Source organism: Ahaetulla prasina, chromosome 12 (assembly GCF_028640845.1).
Source record: "Ahaetulla prasina isolate Xishuangbanna chromosome 12, ASM2864084v1, whole genome shotgun sequence".
Classification (NCBI taxonomy): Eukaryota; Metazoa; Chordata; class Lepidosauria; order Squamata; family Colubridae; genus Ahaetulla; species Ahaetulla prasina.
In genome coordinates, this window is record NC_080550.1 from 27,366,435 (window position 1) to 27,386,438 (window position 20,004).

A 20,004-nucleotide genomic window follows, 5' to 3' on the forward strand; every position below is an offset into this window, starting at 1 on the left:
GGCCAGGGATAGGGGTTGTTCCTCTGCCCTGGTCCTGTTAGATCTTTCATCGGCTTTTGATACCATCGACCATGGTATCCTGTTGCGCTGGTTGGGGAGTTTGGGAGTGGGAGGCACCGTTTATCGGTGGTTCTCCTCCTATCTCTCTGACCGGTCGCAGACGGTGTTGACAGGAGGGCAGAGATCGACCGCGAGGCGCCTCACTTGTGGGGTGCCTCAGGGGTCGATTCTCTCACCTCTCCTGTTCAACATCTATATGAAGCCGTTGTGCGAGGTCATCAGTGGCTTCGGGGTGAGTTATCAGCTGTACGCTGATGACACTCAGCTGTACTTTTCCACTCCGGGCCACCCCAACGAAGCTGTCGAAGTGTTGTCCCATTGCCTGGAGGCCGTACGGGTCTGGATGGGGAGAAACAGACTCAGACTCAATCCATCCAAGACGGAGTGGCTGTGGATGCCGGCACCCCAGTACAGTCAGCTGCAACCGTGTCTGTCTGTTGGGGGCGAGTCACTGGCCCCAACAGAGAGGGTACGCAACTTGGGCGTTCTCCTGGATGGACGGCTGTCATTTGAAGATCACCTGGCGGCCGTCTCCAGGAGAGCCTTTTACCAGGTTCGCGTGGTTCGCCAGTTGCGCCCCTTTCTGGACCGGGATGCCTTATGCATGGTCACTCATGCTCTCGTCACTTCTCGTCTGGATTATTGCAATGGGGCTACCCCTGAAGTGCACTCGGAGACTCCAGTTAGTTCAGAATGCAGCTGCGCGGGTGATTGAGGGAGCTCCACGTTGCTCCTGGGTAACACCACTCCTGCGCAGTCTACACTGGCTATCTGTGGTCTTTCGGGTGCACTTCAAGGTTCTGGTTACCATCTTTAAAGCGCTCCATGGCTTAGGGCTTGGGTACTTACGGGACCGCCTGCTGTTACCTTATGCCTCCCACCGACCCGTACGCTCTCACAGAGAGGATCTTCTCAGGGTGCCGTCCGCCAAACAATGTCAGCTGGCGGCCCACAGGGGAAGGGCCTTCTCTGTTGGAGCACCTACCCTCTGGAACGAACTTCCCCCCGGTTTGGCCAACTATCTGACCTTCGGACCTTTCGCTGTGAATTAAAAACTTATTAATTTATCCAAGCGGGACTGGTTTGATTTTTAAATTTTCAAATTTTTAATTTTTAGTAATTTTATATGGGGTATTTTAGTCTGGGTCAATTTGACGGTTTTAATTTGGCCATTATTTAATATGTATTTTAATTGAGATTTTAATTTTGTATATTTAATTGTTTTTAACCTTGGCTGTACACCGCCCTGAGTCCTTCGGGAGAAGGGCGGTATAAAAATTTAAATAAATAAATAAAATAAATAAATAAGGCCATTTTCGCCCTCCCCAGGCTCCAGGAAAGCTTCTGGAGCCTGGGGAGGGCAAAAAATGGGCCTTCTGGGCCCACCAGAAGTCGGGAAACAAGCCATTTTCAGCCTCCAGAGGGCCTCTGTGGGTGGGGGAGGCCGTTTTTGCCTGGGGAAGGCAAAAAATGGGGTGACTGAGCCTACCAGAGGTCTGGAAACAGGTCATTTCCGGCCTCCAGAGGCTTCAGGCCTGCAAGGCTCAAAATGGGGCCGGGGGGGGGGTCATGGATGGGGTGGCAGGGCATGGGGGGCATTGAATTATGTGTGTGGGGATGCACACGTGTGACCCCCCCACACGCTCCCCCTGCTTTTGGCACGTGATGGCAAAGAGGTTAGCCATCACTTCTATAGAGCCAGCTATGACTCTATATAACCCCTACATAACCCCATAGAAACCCAGGAGGTATAAAAACCCATCCACTCTAAACTCCATTTTGTCAGCTGTCCCTGAATCACGTGGTTGGTGGTTCTGCTTCATCAATAAAGGGAACCTTTCTTTCCAATCAGCCTCCATTTTATTTCCAGTGCCTTTCTCCCAGATTGGAACTGAACCAGATGGATTTTCCTTCCAACACCACTTAACAAACGTTTCACTTAGTAACAGAAATTTTGGGCTTAATTGTGGTCTTAAGTTGAGGACTACCTGTATTTGCTATCTGGGTGAGAAAAGAATTGCCACACACGAGCATAGCGAGTCATAAAGTTCCCTTTTATCAGAAGTGGTGAGATGCTCCCTGTCTTCTCTACCTCCCTTGACTTTTTCTGATGAGAATAGAATAGAATAGAATAGAATAGAATAGAATAGAATAGAATAGAATAGAATAGAATTTTTTATTGGCCAAGTGTGATTGGACACACAAGGAATTTGTCTTGGTGCATATGCTCTCAGTGTACATAAAAGAAAAGATACGTTCATCAAGGTACAACATTTACAACACAATTGATGATCAATATATCAATATAAATCATAAGGATTGCCAGCAACAAGTTATAGTCATACAGTCATAAGTGGAAAGAGATTGGCGATGGGAACTATGAGAAGATTAATAGTAGTGCAGATTTAGTAAATAGTCTGACAGTGTTGAGGGAATTATTTGTTTAGCAGAGTGATGGCCTTGGGAAAAACTGTTCTTGTGTCTAGTTGTTCTGGTGTGCAGTGCTCTATAGCGCTTTTGAGGGTAGGAGTTGAAACAGTTTATGTCCAGGATGCGAGGATCTGCAAATATTTTCACGGCCCTCTTCTTGATTCGTGCAGTATACAGGTCCTCAATGGAAGGCAAGTTGGTAGCAATTATTTTTTCTGCAGTTCTAATTATCCTCTGAAGTCTGTGTTTTTCTTGTTGGGTTGCAGAACCGAACCAGACAGTTATAGAGGTGCAAATGACAGACTCAATAATTCCTCTGTAGAATTGGATCAGCAGCTCCTTGGGCAGTTTGAGCTTACTGAGTTGGCGCAGAAAGAACATTCTTTGTTGTCCTTTTTTAATGATGTTTTTGATGTTAGCTGTCCATTTGAGATCTTGCGATATGATAGAACCCAGAAATTTGAAGGTTTCTACTGTTGATACTGTGTTGTCAAGTATTGTGAGAGGTGGAAGTATGGAAGGGTTTTTCCTAAAGTCTACCACCATTTCTACGGTTTTGAGTGTGTTCAGTTCCAGATTGTTTTGGTTGCACCACAAGGCTAGTCGTTCGACCTCTCGCCTATATGCGGATTCGTCATTGTCTCGAATGAGACCAATCACTGTTGTGTCATCTGCGAACTTCAGTAGCTTAACTGATGGATCATTGGAGATGCAGTCATTGGTATACAGAGAGAAGAGAAGTGGGGAGAGCACACAGCCTTGGGGGCCCCTGTGCTAATTGTACAGGTATTTGATGTGATCTTGCTTAGCTTCACCTGCTGCTTCCTGTTTGTTAGGAAGCTTGTGATCCACTTACAAGCCTGTTCCGGTACCTGTAGCTGGTTTAGCTTAGTTAGAAGAATGTCTGGAATGATGGTATTGAATGCTGAACTAAAGTCTACAAAAAGGACCCTTGCATAGGTCTTTGGAGACTCAAGATGTTGTAGGATGTAGTGCAGAGCCATATTAACAGCATCATCTGTTGATCTATTTGCTCGGTATGCAAATTGCAAGGGGTCTATACTGTATACAGTATAGTATACTATACAAGATATACAAGGTATAGTATACTATACAAGATGTCAATACTGTAAGGAAACCGGGGCCGCATAGGTCTAGAACTATTTTTATTGGAACTTGATTTGGATTGGGGAAGGGCCAGCCTGCAGTGTTCCTTAAGTTTGTTTTGTGGAGCAAGCATAAGGCCTTGCTGTCCAATTGTTGCCTTGGTTACAGATTTTACAAGGCCATTCCCTATGCCCTCTACACAAAGGAGCTCATTTCAATAGGAAACCCCCTGCCATTTTTATTTTTGAAAATAGTCTCTGTGATATATGTGGAAAGAGAGAGGTTGCTTGAGACTAGTAGTTAATTTCACAACTTCCCTTTTATTTATTTCTAATTAAAAGAACCTCAAGAGAAATGCAAATGGGAAGAAGAAGCCTAACAGATTTCAAAGCAAAACGTTGATCCTAGTTGGGCAAGTGGACACAATGCTGGAGATCCGAATCTTATCTGTTTCCCAAGATGGTTGTCAGCATCACATCAGAAGGTAGGTGGAAGGGAATTTTTTAAAAAATGAACCCTGTTGTGCAGAAAACAGAAATGCATAAATAAATGGATACAGGAAAAATCAATGTTTTTGGATATACTACTTTGACCCCAAAACTTGGAATAGATGAAGGTGAAGAAGAAATCTAGAATGGAGAAGCAATAAATTGTGATGTACCGTGTTTCCTCGAAAATAAGTTCCTATCTTATATTTTTTTGAACCCCGAAATAAGTGCTTGGCCTTATTTTCAGGGAGGTCTTATTATTTTGGGGCACGTGGAGCAAAATGGGGCTCCGCTTGCCATCTTACCTGATTTCCAGCTCTGCGCTTAAATATTTTCGCAGAGGGCTTATTTTTGGGGGAGGCTTATTATCAGGGGATGTCTTATTTTCGGGGAAACAGGGTATATATTATCCCCCTGTGGTCATTTCCCTACTGTAAGCACCAACCATCTTGTAGAAAAGAAGTTAGAAAAAAGAGATGCTTTTGCAAATGGAGATTTGTGAGTATCAGTCGATCAAAGCAGACAATCAAATCCACATGAAGGCTAAAACTATTTTCACTGAATCTGGCAAGTCTGATTGCGCCATGTTGCCTCATCCTTCGTATCTCCTGTGAATTAGGGAGGTGCCTGTCTGAATGTTTGCTGCTTGTTCTAAACTCATCGATTTGGTAACGGAGTTTGCATATATCCATCAAGGTTGTCCTTCTTACTCCCTTCAGGCTGAGAGGGTGGTTTAACTTCTCTTAGCCTGTTGTAGGTGGCAAGAACAGGTACACGACAAGCTACTTCTAAAACTAAAATCTTATGGCATTTCCGGATCCCTGCATAAGTGGATAGCTGTGTTCCTATCAAACAGGCAGCAAGTAGTCAAAATAGGGAATGCCTTATCTAATCCTGCACCTGTTAACAGCGGTGTCCCCGAAGGCAGCATTTTAGGACCCACACTCTTTTTTTTTTCATAAAAAAGTTTTATTTTTACAATCAACAGCTCATCCAATGTACAGTTATATACAATTAGTCGGGCTTGCCCAGTCACCACCCCCCTTTTTAACACTCTTCCCTCTTCTACCTTCTTCTACTTTCCAGACCTTCCTCTCCTTCTCTTATCTACATCCTCTCCTCCCTCCACCCTACACCTTCCTTCTCCCTCTTCTACCCCTCTTCCTTCCTCTTCTCCTCTTTCCTACCTCCTACTCTCTCCTCTTTTCTCCCTCCCCACCGTTCTAAAATTTTAGGACCCACACTCTTTACACTTTATATAAATGATCTTTGCGATCATATTATAAGCAACTGCGTTCTCTTTGCGGATGATGTAAAACTATTCAACACCACTGACAATGTTGCTACTCTACAAAAAGACTTTGAGTTTGTGTAGGAATGGTTAAACAATTGGCAACTCCAAATCTCAACCAACAAATGCTCTATCTTACACATTGGCAAAACAACAACAACCAGAACACAAAATACAGGCTGGATGGATACAACCTAACAGATGACCCTCACTCTGTCAAAGACCTTGGAGTACTCATCTCAAATGATCTAAGTGCCAGAGCTCACTGTAACTGCATTGCTAAAAAAGCATTAAGAGTTGTTAACCTAATCTTGCGTAGCTTCTTCTCTGGTAATATTGAACTGCAAACTAGGGCAAACAAAACTTTTGCCAGACCAATTCTTGAATACATAACATAATAAGTTGGAAGGGACCTTGGAGGTCTTCTAGTCCAACCCCCTGCCCAGGCAAGAAACCCTTCACCAATTCAGACAGATGGTTATCCAACATTTTCTTAAAAATTTCCAGTGTTGGAGCATTTACAACTTCTGCAGGCAAGTTGTTCCACTTATTGATTGTTCTAACTGTCAGGAAATTTCTCCTTAGTTCTAAGTTGCTTCTCTCCTTGATTAGTTTCCACCCATTGCTTCTTGTTCTATCCTCAGGTGCTTTGGAGAATATTTTGACTCCCTCTTCTTTGTTTTTCCCCGAAGGCCATCACTCTGCTAAACAAATAATTCCCTCAACACTGTCAGACTATTTACTGAATCTGCACTACTATTAATCGTTTCATAGTTCCCATCACCAATCTCTTTCCACTTATGACTGTATGACTATAACTTGTTGCTGGCAATCCTTATGATTTATATTGATATATTGATCATCAATTGTGTTATAAATGTTGTACCTTGATGAACGTATCTTTTCTTTTATGTACACTGAGAGCATATGCACCAAGACAAATTCCTTGTGTGTCCAATCACACTTGGCCAATAAAAATTCTATTCTATTCTATTCTATTCTTTGTGGCAACCCCTGAGATATTGGAACACTGCTGTCATGTCTCCCCTAGTCCTTCTTTTCATTAAACTAGACATACCGAGTTCCTGCAACTCATCAATACAGCTTATCTGTCTGGAACCTGCACTGCATATCGGACATTAATACAATTGAACGAGTCCAGAGATATTTCACAAGAAGAGTCCTCCACTTCTCTGGTCGCAATAAAATACCTTATCCCACCAGACTCAAAATTTTGGGCTTAGACAATTTAGAACTTTGCTGTCTTCGGTCTGACCTAAGCATAGTACGTAAAACCATCTGCTACAATATCCTACCTGTCAATGACAACTTCAGCTTCAACCAAAACAATACAAGAGCACACAATAGATACAAACTCATGGTAAACTGATCCAAACTAGACTGCAGAAAATACGACTTCAGCAACAGAGTGGTCAATGCCTGCAATGCACTACCTGATTCTGGTTTCTTCCCCAAGCCCACAAAACTTTAACTTTAGTCTACTGTCAACCTCACCCCATTCCTAAGAGGTCTGTAACATTTGCTAGACAAATTCCTGATTACAAGTCACCTGTCTGGAACCCACACCTCATTTCGGACATAAATACAATTGAGCGTGTCTTGTAAACTATTTTACAAGAAGAGTTCTCCACTCCTCTGATCACAAAAAAATACCTTATGCCACCAGACTTGAAATCCTGGATTTAGAAAATTTAGAACATTTAGAATGTTTTTAAAAGTTTAACTCATAGAATCATCTATTACAATGTCCTTCCTGTTGAAGACTACTTCAGCTTCAATTGCAACAATACACGAGCACACAATAGATTTAAACTTAATGTGAACTGCTCCAATCTTGATTGTAGAAAATATGACTTCAGTAACAGAGTTGTTAATGCCTGGAATGCACTACCTGACTCTGTGGTCTCTTCTTAAAATCCCCAAAGCTTTAACCAAAGACTATCTACTATTGACCTCACCCCATTCCTAAGAGGTCTGAAAGGGGACTGCATAAGAGCACCAGGGTGCCTACCGTCCCTGTCCTAATGTTTCTTTTATTTGTATCCTTTACATGTATTTATAATTATGTTTACACTTGTATCTAACATAAAATACATGCTTGATGAAATAAATAAAATAAAAAAGAAATAAATAAAAAAGAAGGAATCCAGGAGGCTTGGCCATTACACGGAGTTTAGCCTGGTTAGAATAGGAGTGCAACTTTCTTGGTGGGATGGTGGCAACATGTGCATATGAAATTTTTAAGCATCCTTTTGACCCTTAAATGACCCATGACTTATCAAGCTCAAAAGATTTGCCGATATATTCTGGTGCTTATCAACTTTACTGTATGCTCCTGACAGAAGAAGGAAAATGGCTAGGGAGTGTGTCTTATTCTTATTTTTTTTTTTAATCACGGCCCTTGTTTGTGAAACACTTCTCTTTGAGAAACTTGCCTAAAGAAATTCTCCTTGGAATTCCTAAGGAAAAGAATTAGTAGGAATACGTTTTCATTGTACAGAAAAGCATCTCAAAATGCTTTGGAAGTGAAGTGTTGATCTGAAACTGCAACTGGTACTGTTGATCTTGAAAAGTTGGTTCTTAAGATGGAAAACATATCAAAAATAATATTCAAAACTCTTAGTGAGCCAAAATCTGCTCTGTCTAAAGAGGTCCATTTTCTGTCCTGAGAGAAGCCAAACAGAGGAGAAATCGGCTACCTCACCTGCCTCATATAATATTAGGGATATCAGACAGAGAAAAGTGGGACATATCTTTTAAACAGGTTCCATGGAAATAATTTACTTGAACTTTAAAAAAAAAAAGCTATTTTGGTTTCATTAGGTAGCAATGCCAGCAGAGCTGATGAGCATTGGCAGGTTGACCATAAAATGCTTGCATTAATGAATACAGCATAGCTAGCAAAGTGGCCTTTCCCCTCTGCTCGACTCCAAAGAGTTAGAATATAGAATAATAGAGTTGGAAGGGACCTTGGAGGTCTTCTAGTCCAACCCCCTCCTTAAGCAGGAAACCCTACACCACTTCAGACAAATGATTATCCAAAATCTTCTTAAAAACTTCCAGTGTTGGAGCATTTACAACTTCTGCAGACAAGTTGTTCCACTTATTGATTGTTCTAACTGTCCGGAAATTCCTCCTTAGTTCTAAGTTGCTTCTCTCCTTGATTAGTTTCCACCCATTGCTTCTTGTTCTACCCTCAGGCGCTTTGGAGAATAGCTAGACTCCCTCTTCTTTGTGGCAGCCCCTGAGATATTGGAACACTATTATATTGTGTTACAGTGAAAGAGTTGCCCCAAACAGCTGGACCTTTTTGGCCATTGGACTTCCCGAATTACACAGTAACTGATATTATTACCACCCCAGGAGACATTTATGGAGCTGTAGAAAAGTTGTAATCAAAACAGCCCTTTGAATCAATTCCATTGCCAGGGATATTGCTTTTAAATTTTCTTCCTTTTTTTTCCTGTGCACCATTTGGATCAGAAGTGGAGTTTGCTGTTGCTTTTGTTTTCCCCTTTGTGATTCAATCTGGTGTGTGTAATGGGAAAAATAAATAAGACACAGCTGTCATTGATGTGGTGGTTTGAAAATCCAAGCATTGGAAAACACACTTGCACATGAAAATTAGAACTCTACAGCCTGCGTCAAGAAGTCAGTTAGTCAAGCATTAGAGGCTTTAAAGAGGAGGCATCTCATCCCCAGGTGTTGAGTGTTTTCATGTGTCCTTCCTATTTCACGACTGTTCTTCAGCAAGTGCTCTGGAGCAGGGGTCTCCAACCTTGGCAACTTTAAGCCTGGAGGACTTCAACTCCCAGAATTCCGGGAGTCCACCAGGCTTAAAGTTGCCAAGGTTGGAGACCCCTGCTCTGGAGTCATGACTCACAAGTTTCCCATTTGCAGGAACCTTTGATGGAAGGCCTTTCCCAAGAGACTTAAGGAGGCTTGAAGCTGATTTATGTAAGTTGAAATGCCTCGCCAATGTCTACGTGGGACTTTTGCTCTAGTCTTTCAGGGATCCCAGAAACAAGATTGTACTTTAATTGCTTCTCTTTCCTAAGACTTCCCCACAGGATGTCATAAAAAAGATGGCAACCACAATGGCCTCACCCGTGTTTTTAATGTCTGGTGCCTGTCTTCTTGACCACAATCTCTATGGACACCCTTCCTCGGTATTTTCAACAGATGTCACCTTGGTAATGAATCACACACAGTGATGGTATTTTGATTGGCACACAGTTTGGCTACCCAAGATTGCTTGCAGAAAAGGGCAAACATTTATCCAGAAGCCAGCTGAGTATTCTGCTCTGAGAGGTTTTGCCTTTTGTTTTTTCCTGTGTTTTTTTTTAAAGAACAGAGACATGGTACAGTGCAGTAAAACGAGGAATGGATCAAGGCTGAATCTATGTAGGTGTAGTGGTCACTGCAAATATAGGTAGAGTCCCACAGGTAAATGAATCAACCTGGATGGCAAAAGCATTTCTAAACTGGAGTTAGGGAAAGGGATGAAGAATTGTGAATATGCCTGAGATTTTTTTCCACAAAGAAACGGCTTTGGAAGGTTGGATGCTACCTAAATGTACTAAACTTCTAAGTGGTGTTTCAACTGTTATGACTATAAGCTAAAATAACATTAATTAAAAAAAAACTAGTCTAGTTACATGCACGGGACTACTCCTATGTGAGCCAAACTGAAATACTGATGTATTTTTAAAAATTGGGGTGGTGGTGAGGGGGAGATTTAGCATAAATTAAGTTGTTTCCTGGTGCAAATGGTCAAACTAGATGAGCCACCATGAAGAGCATGTCAGTTAGATAAATTGGAATGGTGGATGAGGTCTCATTCTGCTCTGTTTCAAGCACACAACCCAGAAGGGATGTCCCAGGAGAATTCATTTGAATACCCAAATTCTGTTCTCAAACACTGAAATAAAATAAAATTCTGCATATTTGGCTTTTGACTTTATGGGTATGTCAAAACACCAAAGAATGGTTGATGGACACATTGCACGATCTGTTTTATGAAGGGCAAGAGGAATGCCGAGAAGGTACAATATTAAGCATTTACAGTACAATACAATTTAATAGGTATCTTACATACAAAAGGGATGGCATTAAGACCTAAACATTTTATTTAGAAAAGATATTAAACTAACTCGATGGCACAAAATGTACAATGCAGCAACTTTTCTGCATAGATAACCCTTAACCAGTTGTTTTTTGGGGGGGACAGATGGAGAAATTCTCCTTTTTTTGCTTAACAGCTCTCACTCGGTGTGATGAAAGTAGCGTAATTAAAAAAACCTGTACTTTGAAAAAGAGAACTTTAGTGAAAAAGTGGTGTGTTGTGACAATTCTGTACTTTAGTTCTGAGGTAGCTAAGGGATGTGTGTGTGTGTTTGTGTGTGTGAATGCCCTGTTTTTCTTGGCATCGCCATCCTCTCCCAGATCTCTTTCCAGGTTCCGGGGTGTCTCCATTATAGCCCAAGAAATCATGAAGAAGCCCTCCTGGCCATTTTTAGTGACCTTCAGCACCATTCAGAGGGCAGCAAAACTACAGGGACAGCATCTTGCATAATGCAATGTGTGAGGGCCACCTTCCCCCCTCCCTCCCTCCCATCACAGCCAACTGTCGTTTTGTCCTTAAATTGTTGGAGAACCTCTTTACTCTGGTCAAATTCCTCCCTATCCACAAATTTGGTGGGGAATTTCTATTTGTGGCAATTCGATTATTACTCTTGTTGATGTAGTATGTCAAAAAAATATGTCTTGGTCAGTTCAAAAATGGGTGATTCTGCTCAGAGCAGCAGCTTGCCAGGATACCAAATTCCCTTAATGAAATTCTTCACAAGGGGCGCCAAAATCTAAGGGTGAGTTTTTGGTACTGTGCTGTTTCATTTCATGTGCCCCTGCCGCATTTTGGTATACATTTTTTCCCTTGAACATCAAACAATTAGAGCTATTCATCCATTTTAGCAGGTTTCAAGAAAACTGCCTTCTCTTCTAAATGTTTTGAATTGGCAGTTTGGTTGCCCTCCAGGCTTAAACCAAGTATGGCCGGCTGCAGTGGGGCATCTTGGGAAGTGCAGTTTTGAGGGGGGGAAGTAACTGAGGTTCTTGGCCAGATTAGCACCTTATCAGAACTATACTGTAATTCCCTGGATTCCACATTAAACCGATAGAGAATTGATACACATTTTTAGTATGAAATACACTATTTATGACTGAACACTCCTCAGATACATAGATTTCTCTCCAAGCCTTGATTTTTGAAGTTGTGCTCATGAGAAATGGGCTGAGAATAAGCAATAAAACAAACTTAGCTGGATCCATGAACTTGCAGATACATTTCATAGTTCAATTCAATGAGGTTCTCCAAAGACGTTTTCTGTCAGTACAAAAACTTACATGAGAAGGACTGGACAGAATGTCTGGATTCTTACTCAATACGCTGCTCAGGAGGCACCGGGGTGGAGATCTTCCCTTCCCTTGTTTTTTTTTTAAATCTTTGGAGCAGCTTCATACTTACTCACAAAACTCAAACAATTTGCATGATTGCAAGGTGCATACAACCTGATATGCCACGCTGAGGAATAGATATTTGCGATTCAGTGCATTCTAGGAAGCCAAGTACTTACCTTGGCAAGTTGGGTGAGTGGTGATTGGCTTGTGTCAGACTGAGCAGTGGGGAGGGGTTTTAATGACCAACTTTTAATCTAACGTTTTAGCGCGGGAACTTTGGATCCTGCCTATTTTCTTTGCTGTCACTGTCACCGAATAAAAGCTCCTTTTGAAATGCTACCTGTTTCAAGAGTTCTGCTTTCTTGAGGGGACTGTTGAGGCAAGACCTTACATAAGCCATCCCTCAAAGTCCTAAAGGACATCAATATTTGAGCATAGTATGGCATATAAATGCAGCCCATCTTCTGCATGTTGACCCGGGCCTCAATTCTTGAGTTTTCGTACAAAACCAGTCCATCAGCGAGTGAAGAAAATAGTGCTAGCGATTACTCTCTACTTGTCATCCCACTTCCTATGTGTTACATCCACTGGATTTTGGGAAATGGCAGCCCCAACAGGTCTGAAGATCCTCTGGTCAGGAAGGATGCACTAACCTACCAGTCAAGGTATACAACCTATGTAGAGAGTAATTCATACAACACCAAATTATGGCACAGCATAAACGGGCAGATTTTCTGGATCATCTGAACTGTCATGACTGCTCAGAGATTGAAAACCAAGTTTATTTTCTCAAAGAATGCTGATGCCAAAGGATTTGTGAATGGAAGCAAAATATTTAAAGTGGTTGCTCAAAAGAAGAAATGCATCACACTTTTGTGTCATTTAAAAAGGTGACACCCAACATCCAATCAGTGTGGCATCATCCATTTCCATGTGTCAAGGCAATATGGAAACTGAATTCAAATGAAGAATGAGAGGTGACTTGAGACACAATTTAGCCAGCTCCCGTTCTTAACGACAATAAAAACCAGCATAACTTAACTTGGCCTCATCTCAGGACCTATTTAAAGTTACACAATTTTGCAAAAATTGATTTGAACCTCATTTTTTAAAGGATTTGCAACTGTGTGAGATGTATATGTGTATGGGGGAAGGAGGACAGCAAAGATGTGGGAGTGGAAAAAATGAACTCAGGTTCAGCACCATTAACAGCTCTGGTCGCTACCTGAACTGGCTCCTCTAAGACAATCATCGTAGAAAAATAAGCCATAATACAATGAATCCAAGAGATGAGCAAAAGATCATGAGTAACAAATGGAGAGGGGAAAGTAATGACTGACAGGCCAGAGATAGTACAGGGTTCAGGGAAGACACTCAGCATCCCACCAGCTTTCTTCTGGCAGCTATCAAGATCTTGACACATTTGTAGGACAGAGGGGCTATCCTCCAGAAAGCCGATGGGCTTATTCCTTCAGTGAGACATACTTTAATTACATAAGCTGGTCTTTTCTACCAAATTCAGTCCAGTTAGTTCTTTACAGAAGCATCACTACTTTCCATGTGCCAAAACAATCCCACAAAACGCCAGGCTTCCAAGTGCACTGCGATGACTTGCGTAATAATACAAACAACTCTGTCTTGTGTCATTGTCCTCGTTTCCACGTGAGAGTCATGGCTGGCCATGCAACAGGGTTGCTTCAGAAACAGGCTGGCTGCTCCTGCATAATACTGTTCTGGGGGTCCTGAGTGTTTCCACCCAAGGGACCTTTGAACACATCTACTGTCTCAAAGGAGGGAGGGAGTCAGTCCTTAATCCAGGGGTTCTTGCTTTATTCTGATGGTGGTATTGGGCTGTGGTCTCCTGTCTTCACGACACAGCACATATTCACTGAACTGGGAGGAATCTACGCCTCCACCGCAGGACGCTGCCACATTAAATCCCTTCTGGAACAACCGTTCAAGAACCTGGAGATTTTGGGGGGAAAAGAAATTTATTAGAACAAGATTTCATACACAACGTGCCCCTGAAAAATCCAAAGATGCTTTCCTGACTCCAATAGGCTACATTTTCTAATCAATAGGTAGAAATGAAAAATTGCCACTTCAAGGTATCTGGAAGCTTTCCTAAATGGCCCAGCCCACAACTAAGCCACCTGAAGTTCCTGGAGGAACTTCATTTGTTTAGAATACACGTTTGATGCGAAAAGAATCCTGGATTCAGCTGCAAGATTTTTGGGCTAAAAAGTTCCTGCCTAGAATTTTAGGCAACAGATGATACCCTTAAATTAACATTACTAATAGATCCCAATGGAATCGTGTACTTCCTCTTGTACGAAATTTTGTCACCAACCTTTTCCCAGTCACATTCTAAAGTTCTGGTTTCAATCAATGAGGACTTAAGAGACTTAAAGCTCAACTTTTGTACAGACCCCCAGTCTCAATATGATCATCTCCAAAATGCCTTCACTTTCCAAGTTCACCTTGTCAAGCCTTCTCCTTGGTTTCTCTCAAGTTATGCAATGTTTTGTTTTGTTCTCTTCAGAAAGTAATCAAGTTCTTCCACTTATTGAGAGGATTAGTAATAATTATACCTTTTTTCTGGGTTATAAAATTGTTTCATATTTTCTTTACCCCCTGAGAGGTAAGAATAGAAGCCATTTAAACTATAATGCATTTAGTAAATAGGAAATTTTTTGATAGGCTCTCCATGGCCACTATTAAAGTTGGCTATATCTAGCATGGTGTCGGAGGCAAAATTACTCCAGAGGACATCCATGTTTCCGGGCGCATGTCTTGCTGAAGGATGGGAGAAGCGAGAGAAAGCTCTTTCCAATGGACCTCCCAAACCTTCCTCCATCCTTGACTCCTGATTATGCTATTTCTGTACCTGAATATAATTTTTATTAAAGATTTATTTATTAAATAGCTCAGGCTGTTATGAAGCCTGTTATTAGAACACAGTAGCCTGCAATTACTGCAGGTTCAAGCCCGGCCCAAGGTTGACTCAGCCTTCCATCCTTTATAAGGTAGGTAAAATGAGGACCCAGATTGTTGGGGGGGCAATAAGTTGACTTTGTAAAAAATATACAAATAGAATGAGACTATTGCCTTATACACTGTAAGCCGCCCTGAGTCTTCGGAGAAGGGCGGGGTATAAATGTAAAAAAAAAAAAAATGAGTGAAAGATAAACATAAAATACAAAAAATGAAATTGAGAAAGCAAAGCTTGAAAGGGCAGAAAATAAAAGATAATGTATAAATAAAAGAAAAAGAAATACTGTAACTTCCATTTTTACAGTAGTTTTGACCTTAGTTATTATTAGTATTATTCGTCCCACTTTAAAACTACATACATTGTTCACTTCTTCCCATATCCTTCACTCTGCAATCCCAAAATAATCAACCAATTTTTGTCCATTTTGTGCATAAAGTTTTTTAAAAGTTTCCAGTAATTTTAAACAACCTTGTTGTCTTGTCCCTTATGAAAGAAGTAAATTTTATATTCTGCTCTCTTATCCAGTATCTCTGCATTATTGGTCCTTAGCTTGGCATTAATTTGTCTTCTTCCTGATAAGATGCACAAATATATTTCTTGGTATTTATTTTTGGTATAGATACTTGTTGACTTCTGCAACCATGTCTTCTTCTTCCCATTCTATTTTTAAGGCATCAGCAAGTCTCAGTAAGTTGAGAATTTGCCAGATTGTTCCCTAACTACTCTCAATCCGAAGCAACATTCTTTCTCTTTTAAATCCAATAATGCCACATTATCTAAATCTTTTTACATCTCTTGGCTGAATGTTTCTGTGTTGCTCATTTGTATTGTAGATTCTTCAAATTCTTTATCTTTTTCCATATTTGCAGTGCTTCCTTAAATTCTCCCATGAAATGTAATCAATTTTTTAAAACAGATACTGCTTACGTTTTATCTTTGTGTGCAGTGGTGCAGTGGTTAAAATGCAGTACTGCAGGCTACTTCTGCTGCCTGCTGGCTCCCTGCCATTTGGCAGTTTGAATCTCACCAGGCTCCAGGTTGATTCAGCCTTCCATCCTTCTGAGGTGGGTAAAATGAGGACCCAGATTGTTGGGGGCCATAGGCTGACTCTGTAAACCGCTTAGAGAAGGCTGGAAAGCACTATGAAGCGGTATATAAGTCTAAGTACTATTGCTATTTTTATTTTTATATCATAATGTGAAGTAACCATTTCTATAATAACAAATCCACACTGCAATTCAGAAAATATTCAGACCCCCTTCACTTTTGTCAATTTTGTTATGCTACAGCCTGATTCTACAGTTGTTGAAATTTATTTTTTTCCTCATTAATTTACACTCAATACCCCATAATGACAAAGCAAAAACAGAATTTTGGAATTCTCTGTAAATTTATTAAATACTGCCTGAATGCACTGTATTTAATTGGCAAAACCCAAAATCAAAGTTTCATTTTTCCACCTCAAGCACAAAGTCCAAAAGTGGTTTCCAAGTAGAAACAAAATTAATTATGTTTTCTTTAACCATAGCAGTTAATTTAGCCATCTCTGCTAAATCCATCAACTTTTGCCCATTGTGGGAATCAAAGTGTCCTTCCATTTTTGAGCATAAAGTAATCTTACTGCCGCCAACAAAAAAAAATATTTCCCCACCAAATCTTTTTCCATTAGACCCAAAAGAAAAATCTCTGGTTTTATCTTTACATTCACTTTTAGAAACTGCAGATTCTTCACTTTTAAAATATTATATTTTCTTCCATGTTTTCAAATTTCTCCTCCATTCTTCCTTCCAATGAGGCTAAATCTCTCTCAACTGATTCAGTCACATTTTTCCTTAATTAATTTGAATATCCTTTGCAGTATTTCTGATAAAATCCCATTTTTTTGTCATTTGCTCCGTCAAACTCCTCTACTCAATTCTGCAAGTTTCACTGCTTTCTTAACAGTAGCCTTTCTTTCATTTATAATCCAGTAAGGAAAAGTAAAAATAAAAGACAGGCTCCCGTTTCCACCTTCTCTTTGGTTGCATTCAGTACTCTGTAGTTCTATGGTCTACATGATATTTTATGTTGATGACACATGATCTATGGTCTCTATGATCTTTTACAACTTTCTCTTTGGCAAAACCCACCAATTGCTTTCTTGTTTCCCATTATTTCTTGTTTCTCATTATTTAAAAAATACTTTAAAGTAAATAATCCTAAATTCAATTGTCCCTTGTTCATTTTAAATTGTTAATCTTATTTCAGGGCCAGCATTTTGCTTTTAATTATGCTTAAGTCCTTATCTTTCTTTGCTTTTAGCTTTAATCTTTCATCATGGCCGAAGGATCGCTCACTAGGTGGTATAATTGCTCTGCTGCTCTGCAGCTTTTAAAATACACCTATTCCAAGGTGCTTTAGGAAGTAGAGAGTGGGGCAAAACCATGTTGTTGAACAGGTTGCATTGAGGCAGTGAGCGTGGAATTTCTCCAGTGGCTTCCAGTGCTCTTACTTGAGTTGCCTGCTGTTGTGTCTTGTCCGCTCTCACCGCCGTCAGCGGAGGAGTGGGACACGACACCTGCAGATCCCCCTAACAGGAATGGTCCTCTCCTGGCTCCTGGTCCAGAGAGGCTTCCAGTCACTCTCTCCTCCTCAGCATCATCTCTGTTACTTGGAGATGCACCTCATTTCCATTGTTCCCCACCCGGAAGTCTAAAAAGAATGCTAAAGCTACGTTTACTTATTAATCAAATTTATATGGCCACCCATTGCACCCAAAGTGACTCTGGGTGGCGTACAATAATCCAGTAAAAACATTAAATAAATAAGACAATCATTAGCTAAAGCCATTATATAATAAATATTAAGCTATTTAAAAATAATAAAAGTAACCCTAAAACAGGAAAAGGGAATAACAGATGGAGGGATGCAACCTTTACAAGGTCTTGAGGGAGCTTCTGAAGCAGAGGTGAGGTTGGCATTGCCCTTTCTGAAATCCTCAGAGCTATTGGGAACATTTATTTTCTATAGCTGCCCACCTCAAGCAAGTGACTCGGCAGGAGCAATCATAAAACAACTACAGTATTGGAACATATATATAGGTCTTTGGTTATTCGGGTTTTCTCCCGCGTAAAATTGGAAGTGTCTTGGCGATGTTTTGATGAAGACTCATTCGTCATCTTCAGGCTTCAGCTTCGTGCTTCTGAAAGCAATGCTCCCAGAAGCACGAAGCTGAAGCCTGAAGATGACGAATGAGACTTCGTCGAAACGTCGCCAAGACACTTCCAATTTTACGTGGGAGAAAACCCGAATAACCACATATAAACACCTGCGAAAATCTCAGAAAACAAATATATATACATCATCTTCAGGCTTTGGCTTTGTTCTTATGTGAGCAAAGTGTGGATTTTAAATATCACATAAGAACAAAGCCAAAGCCTGAAGATGATGAGTGAGATCTCATCGAAACGTTGCCTAAATACTTCTAATCTTACACGGGAAAAGACCTGAACATACCAAAACCTGCATACATATACCCATGAAAACCTACAAAAATATATGTATGTATGTATGTATGTTTGTATGTATGTATCAGCTGAGTAAAAATGTCAGAATAGATGTCAGTATGGCCAGAAAACAGGGCACTCATCATCCCCAGACACATAGCCAAGTCTTCAAAGGCTTACAAAAAACCAAGAGGGCTGGGCTCATCTTTCATTCTGAGAGGAGAATGGTGGGAAGGGCAGGAACTGTGGCCGAGAAGTCAGGTCTCCTAGTTCCCACCGGCTGACATTCCTTCACTGATGGGACCAGTAGCTTGCCCAACCACCAGACTGTATTGGACAGGTGGAAACCACTGGGAGAAGATGGTTCCTTACGCAATCCAGACCCAAGCCATGAAGGGCTTTAAAAGTGCGTTTCCGGATGCAATTCAGCCAGCAGAAACACAGGCATCCAATGCAGCTCTCAGAGTGGTGTTACATATGCTGAATATACAATACCATTTACTACCCATGCAGCTACATTTTGCACCAGTTGAAGCTTCCAAATGGTTTTCAAGGGCAGCGCCACGTAGAATGCATTGCAGTCATCCAAACAAAAGGCCACAAACCGTGAGTTATGGTGAGCAGGGCCCACCAATCAGGACACAACTGGCACATTACCCAAAGGTATGCTAAGGCTCTTGTATACACACCAGCCACCTGCCCTTCTAGCAGGCATCCTAAGTCTAGGAGGACCACCAGATTGCACACCTGGTTTCCATCCCATCCAGGACAAAGATGGAAGACCTTTGTCACTGGAGAGCCCAGATAGCAGAACCCACCCAGCCTTGCTTGGGTTAAGTCAAAGTCCGTTGTGCCCCAGCCAGTTCCCTACAGCCTTCCGGCACTGAGACAGGATAACTATGGCGTGGCTCAGGCGGCCTGGAATAGACAGGTAAAACTGGGTATCATCAACATATTGATGATACTTTGCCTCAATCTTCTGGATGACCTCATTCAGTGGTCTCATACAAAGGTTCAATAGGAGAGAACCCAGCCCTGAGGCACCTCACAAAATAGAGGTGCCTGCCTGAGCTGGATCTCTCCTTCCCTTATCGATAGTGACTCCAGAGGAAGGTGGACAGTCAGCACAATGCAATGCCATCCTTCCCAAACTCCTGAAGCCAGTTCAGCAGGACATCATGATTGATGGAATAATTAAACAGTGCAACCACACAAAACTCCTTGATGGCAGAAGCGATGGAAAACCTGCAACAGGCACAGTAGTGATAGGCAAGTTTACAACTGGCTTAGCAACCGCACTCAGTATGTCGTCCTCAACGGAGCTACATCCACAATGGAAGCAAGCATGCAGTGGGGGCACCAACACTTTTGAAGATAGACTCAAGATTCAGAAGGATTTTGACAGAATTGAACACTGTGCCTGATCCAACAAAATTCTAATGGTGACTAAGTAAGGTCCCACACATACACAAGAAATACCAGGACAGATGTAGAATAGGTGTTCCTGACTCAATGGTAGCAACCGTGAGAAACTATTTAAGTATGACCCAGCAGCATGTTGTAGCTGCCAAAAAAAAAACCCTAATGCAGTCCTAGGTTGCATCAACAGTGCTTTATACTCCACTGGTGAGACCACACTTGGAATACTGCATCCAGTTTCTGGTCACC

The 20,004-nt window shown here is 41.4% G+C and overlaps 1 protein-coding gene and 1 long non-coding RNA gene across 8 annotated transcripts in view; one reads left to right on the forward strand and one right to left on the reverse strand.

Moving 5' to 3' along the window:
• LOC131183984 (uncharacterized) overlaps positions 1-9,491 on the forward strand; it is a 43,156-nt gene extending 33,665 nt beyond the window's left edge. The window contains exons 4-5 of the long non-coding RNA XR_009151896.1: positions 3,939-4,081; positions 9,298-9,491. This is a non-coding gene — a long non-coding RNA (uncharacterized LOC131183984). The remainder of the gene's footprint in view (positions 1-3,938; positions 4,082-9,297) is intronic.
• Positions 9,492-12,622: 3,131 nt separating this feature from the next.
• The window catches only part of KCTD15 (potassium channel tetramerization domain containing 15), a 67,970-nt gene continuing 60,588 nt past the window's right edge, over positions 12,623-20,004 (reverse strand). For all 7 annotated transcript variants that reach the window (XM_058154811.1, XM_058154808.1, XM_058154810.1 and 4 more), the window contains exon 5: positions 12,623-13,821. In XM_058154811.1, coding sequence (XP_058010794.1) covers positions 13,666-13,821 — 156 coding nt within the window. In that variant the 3' untranslated portion in view covers positions 12,623-13,665. The remainder of the gene's footprint in view (positions 13,822-20,004) is intronic.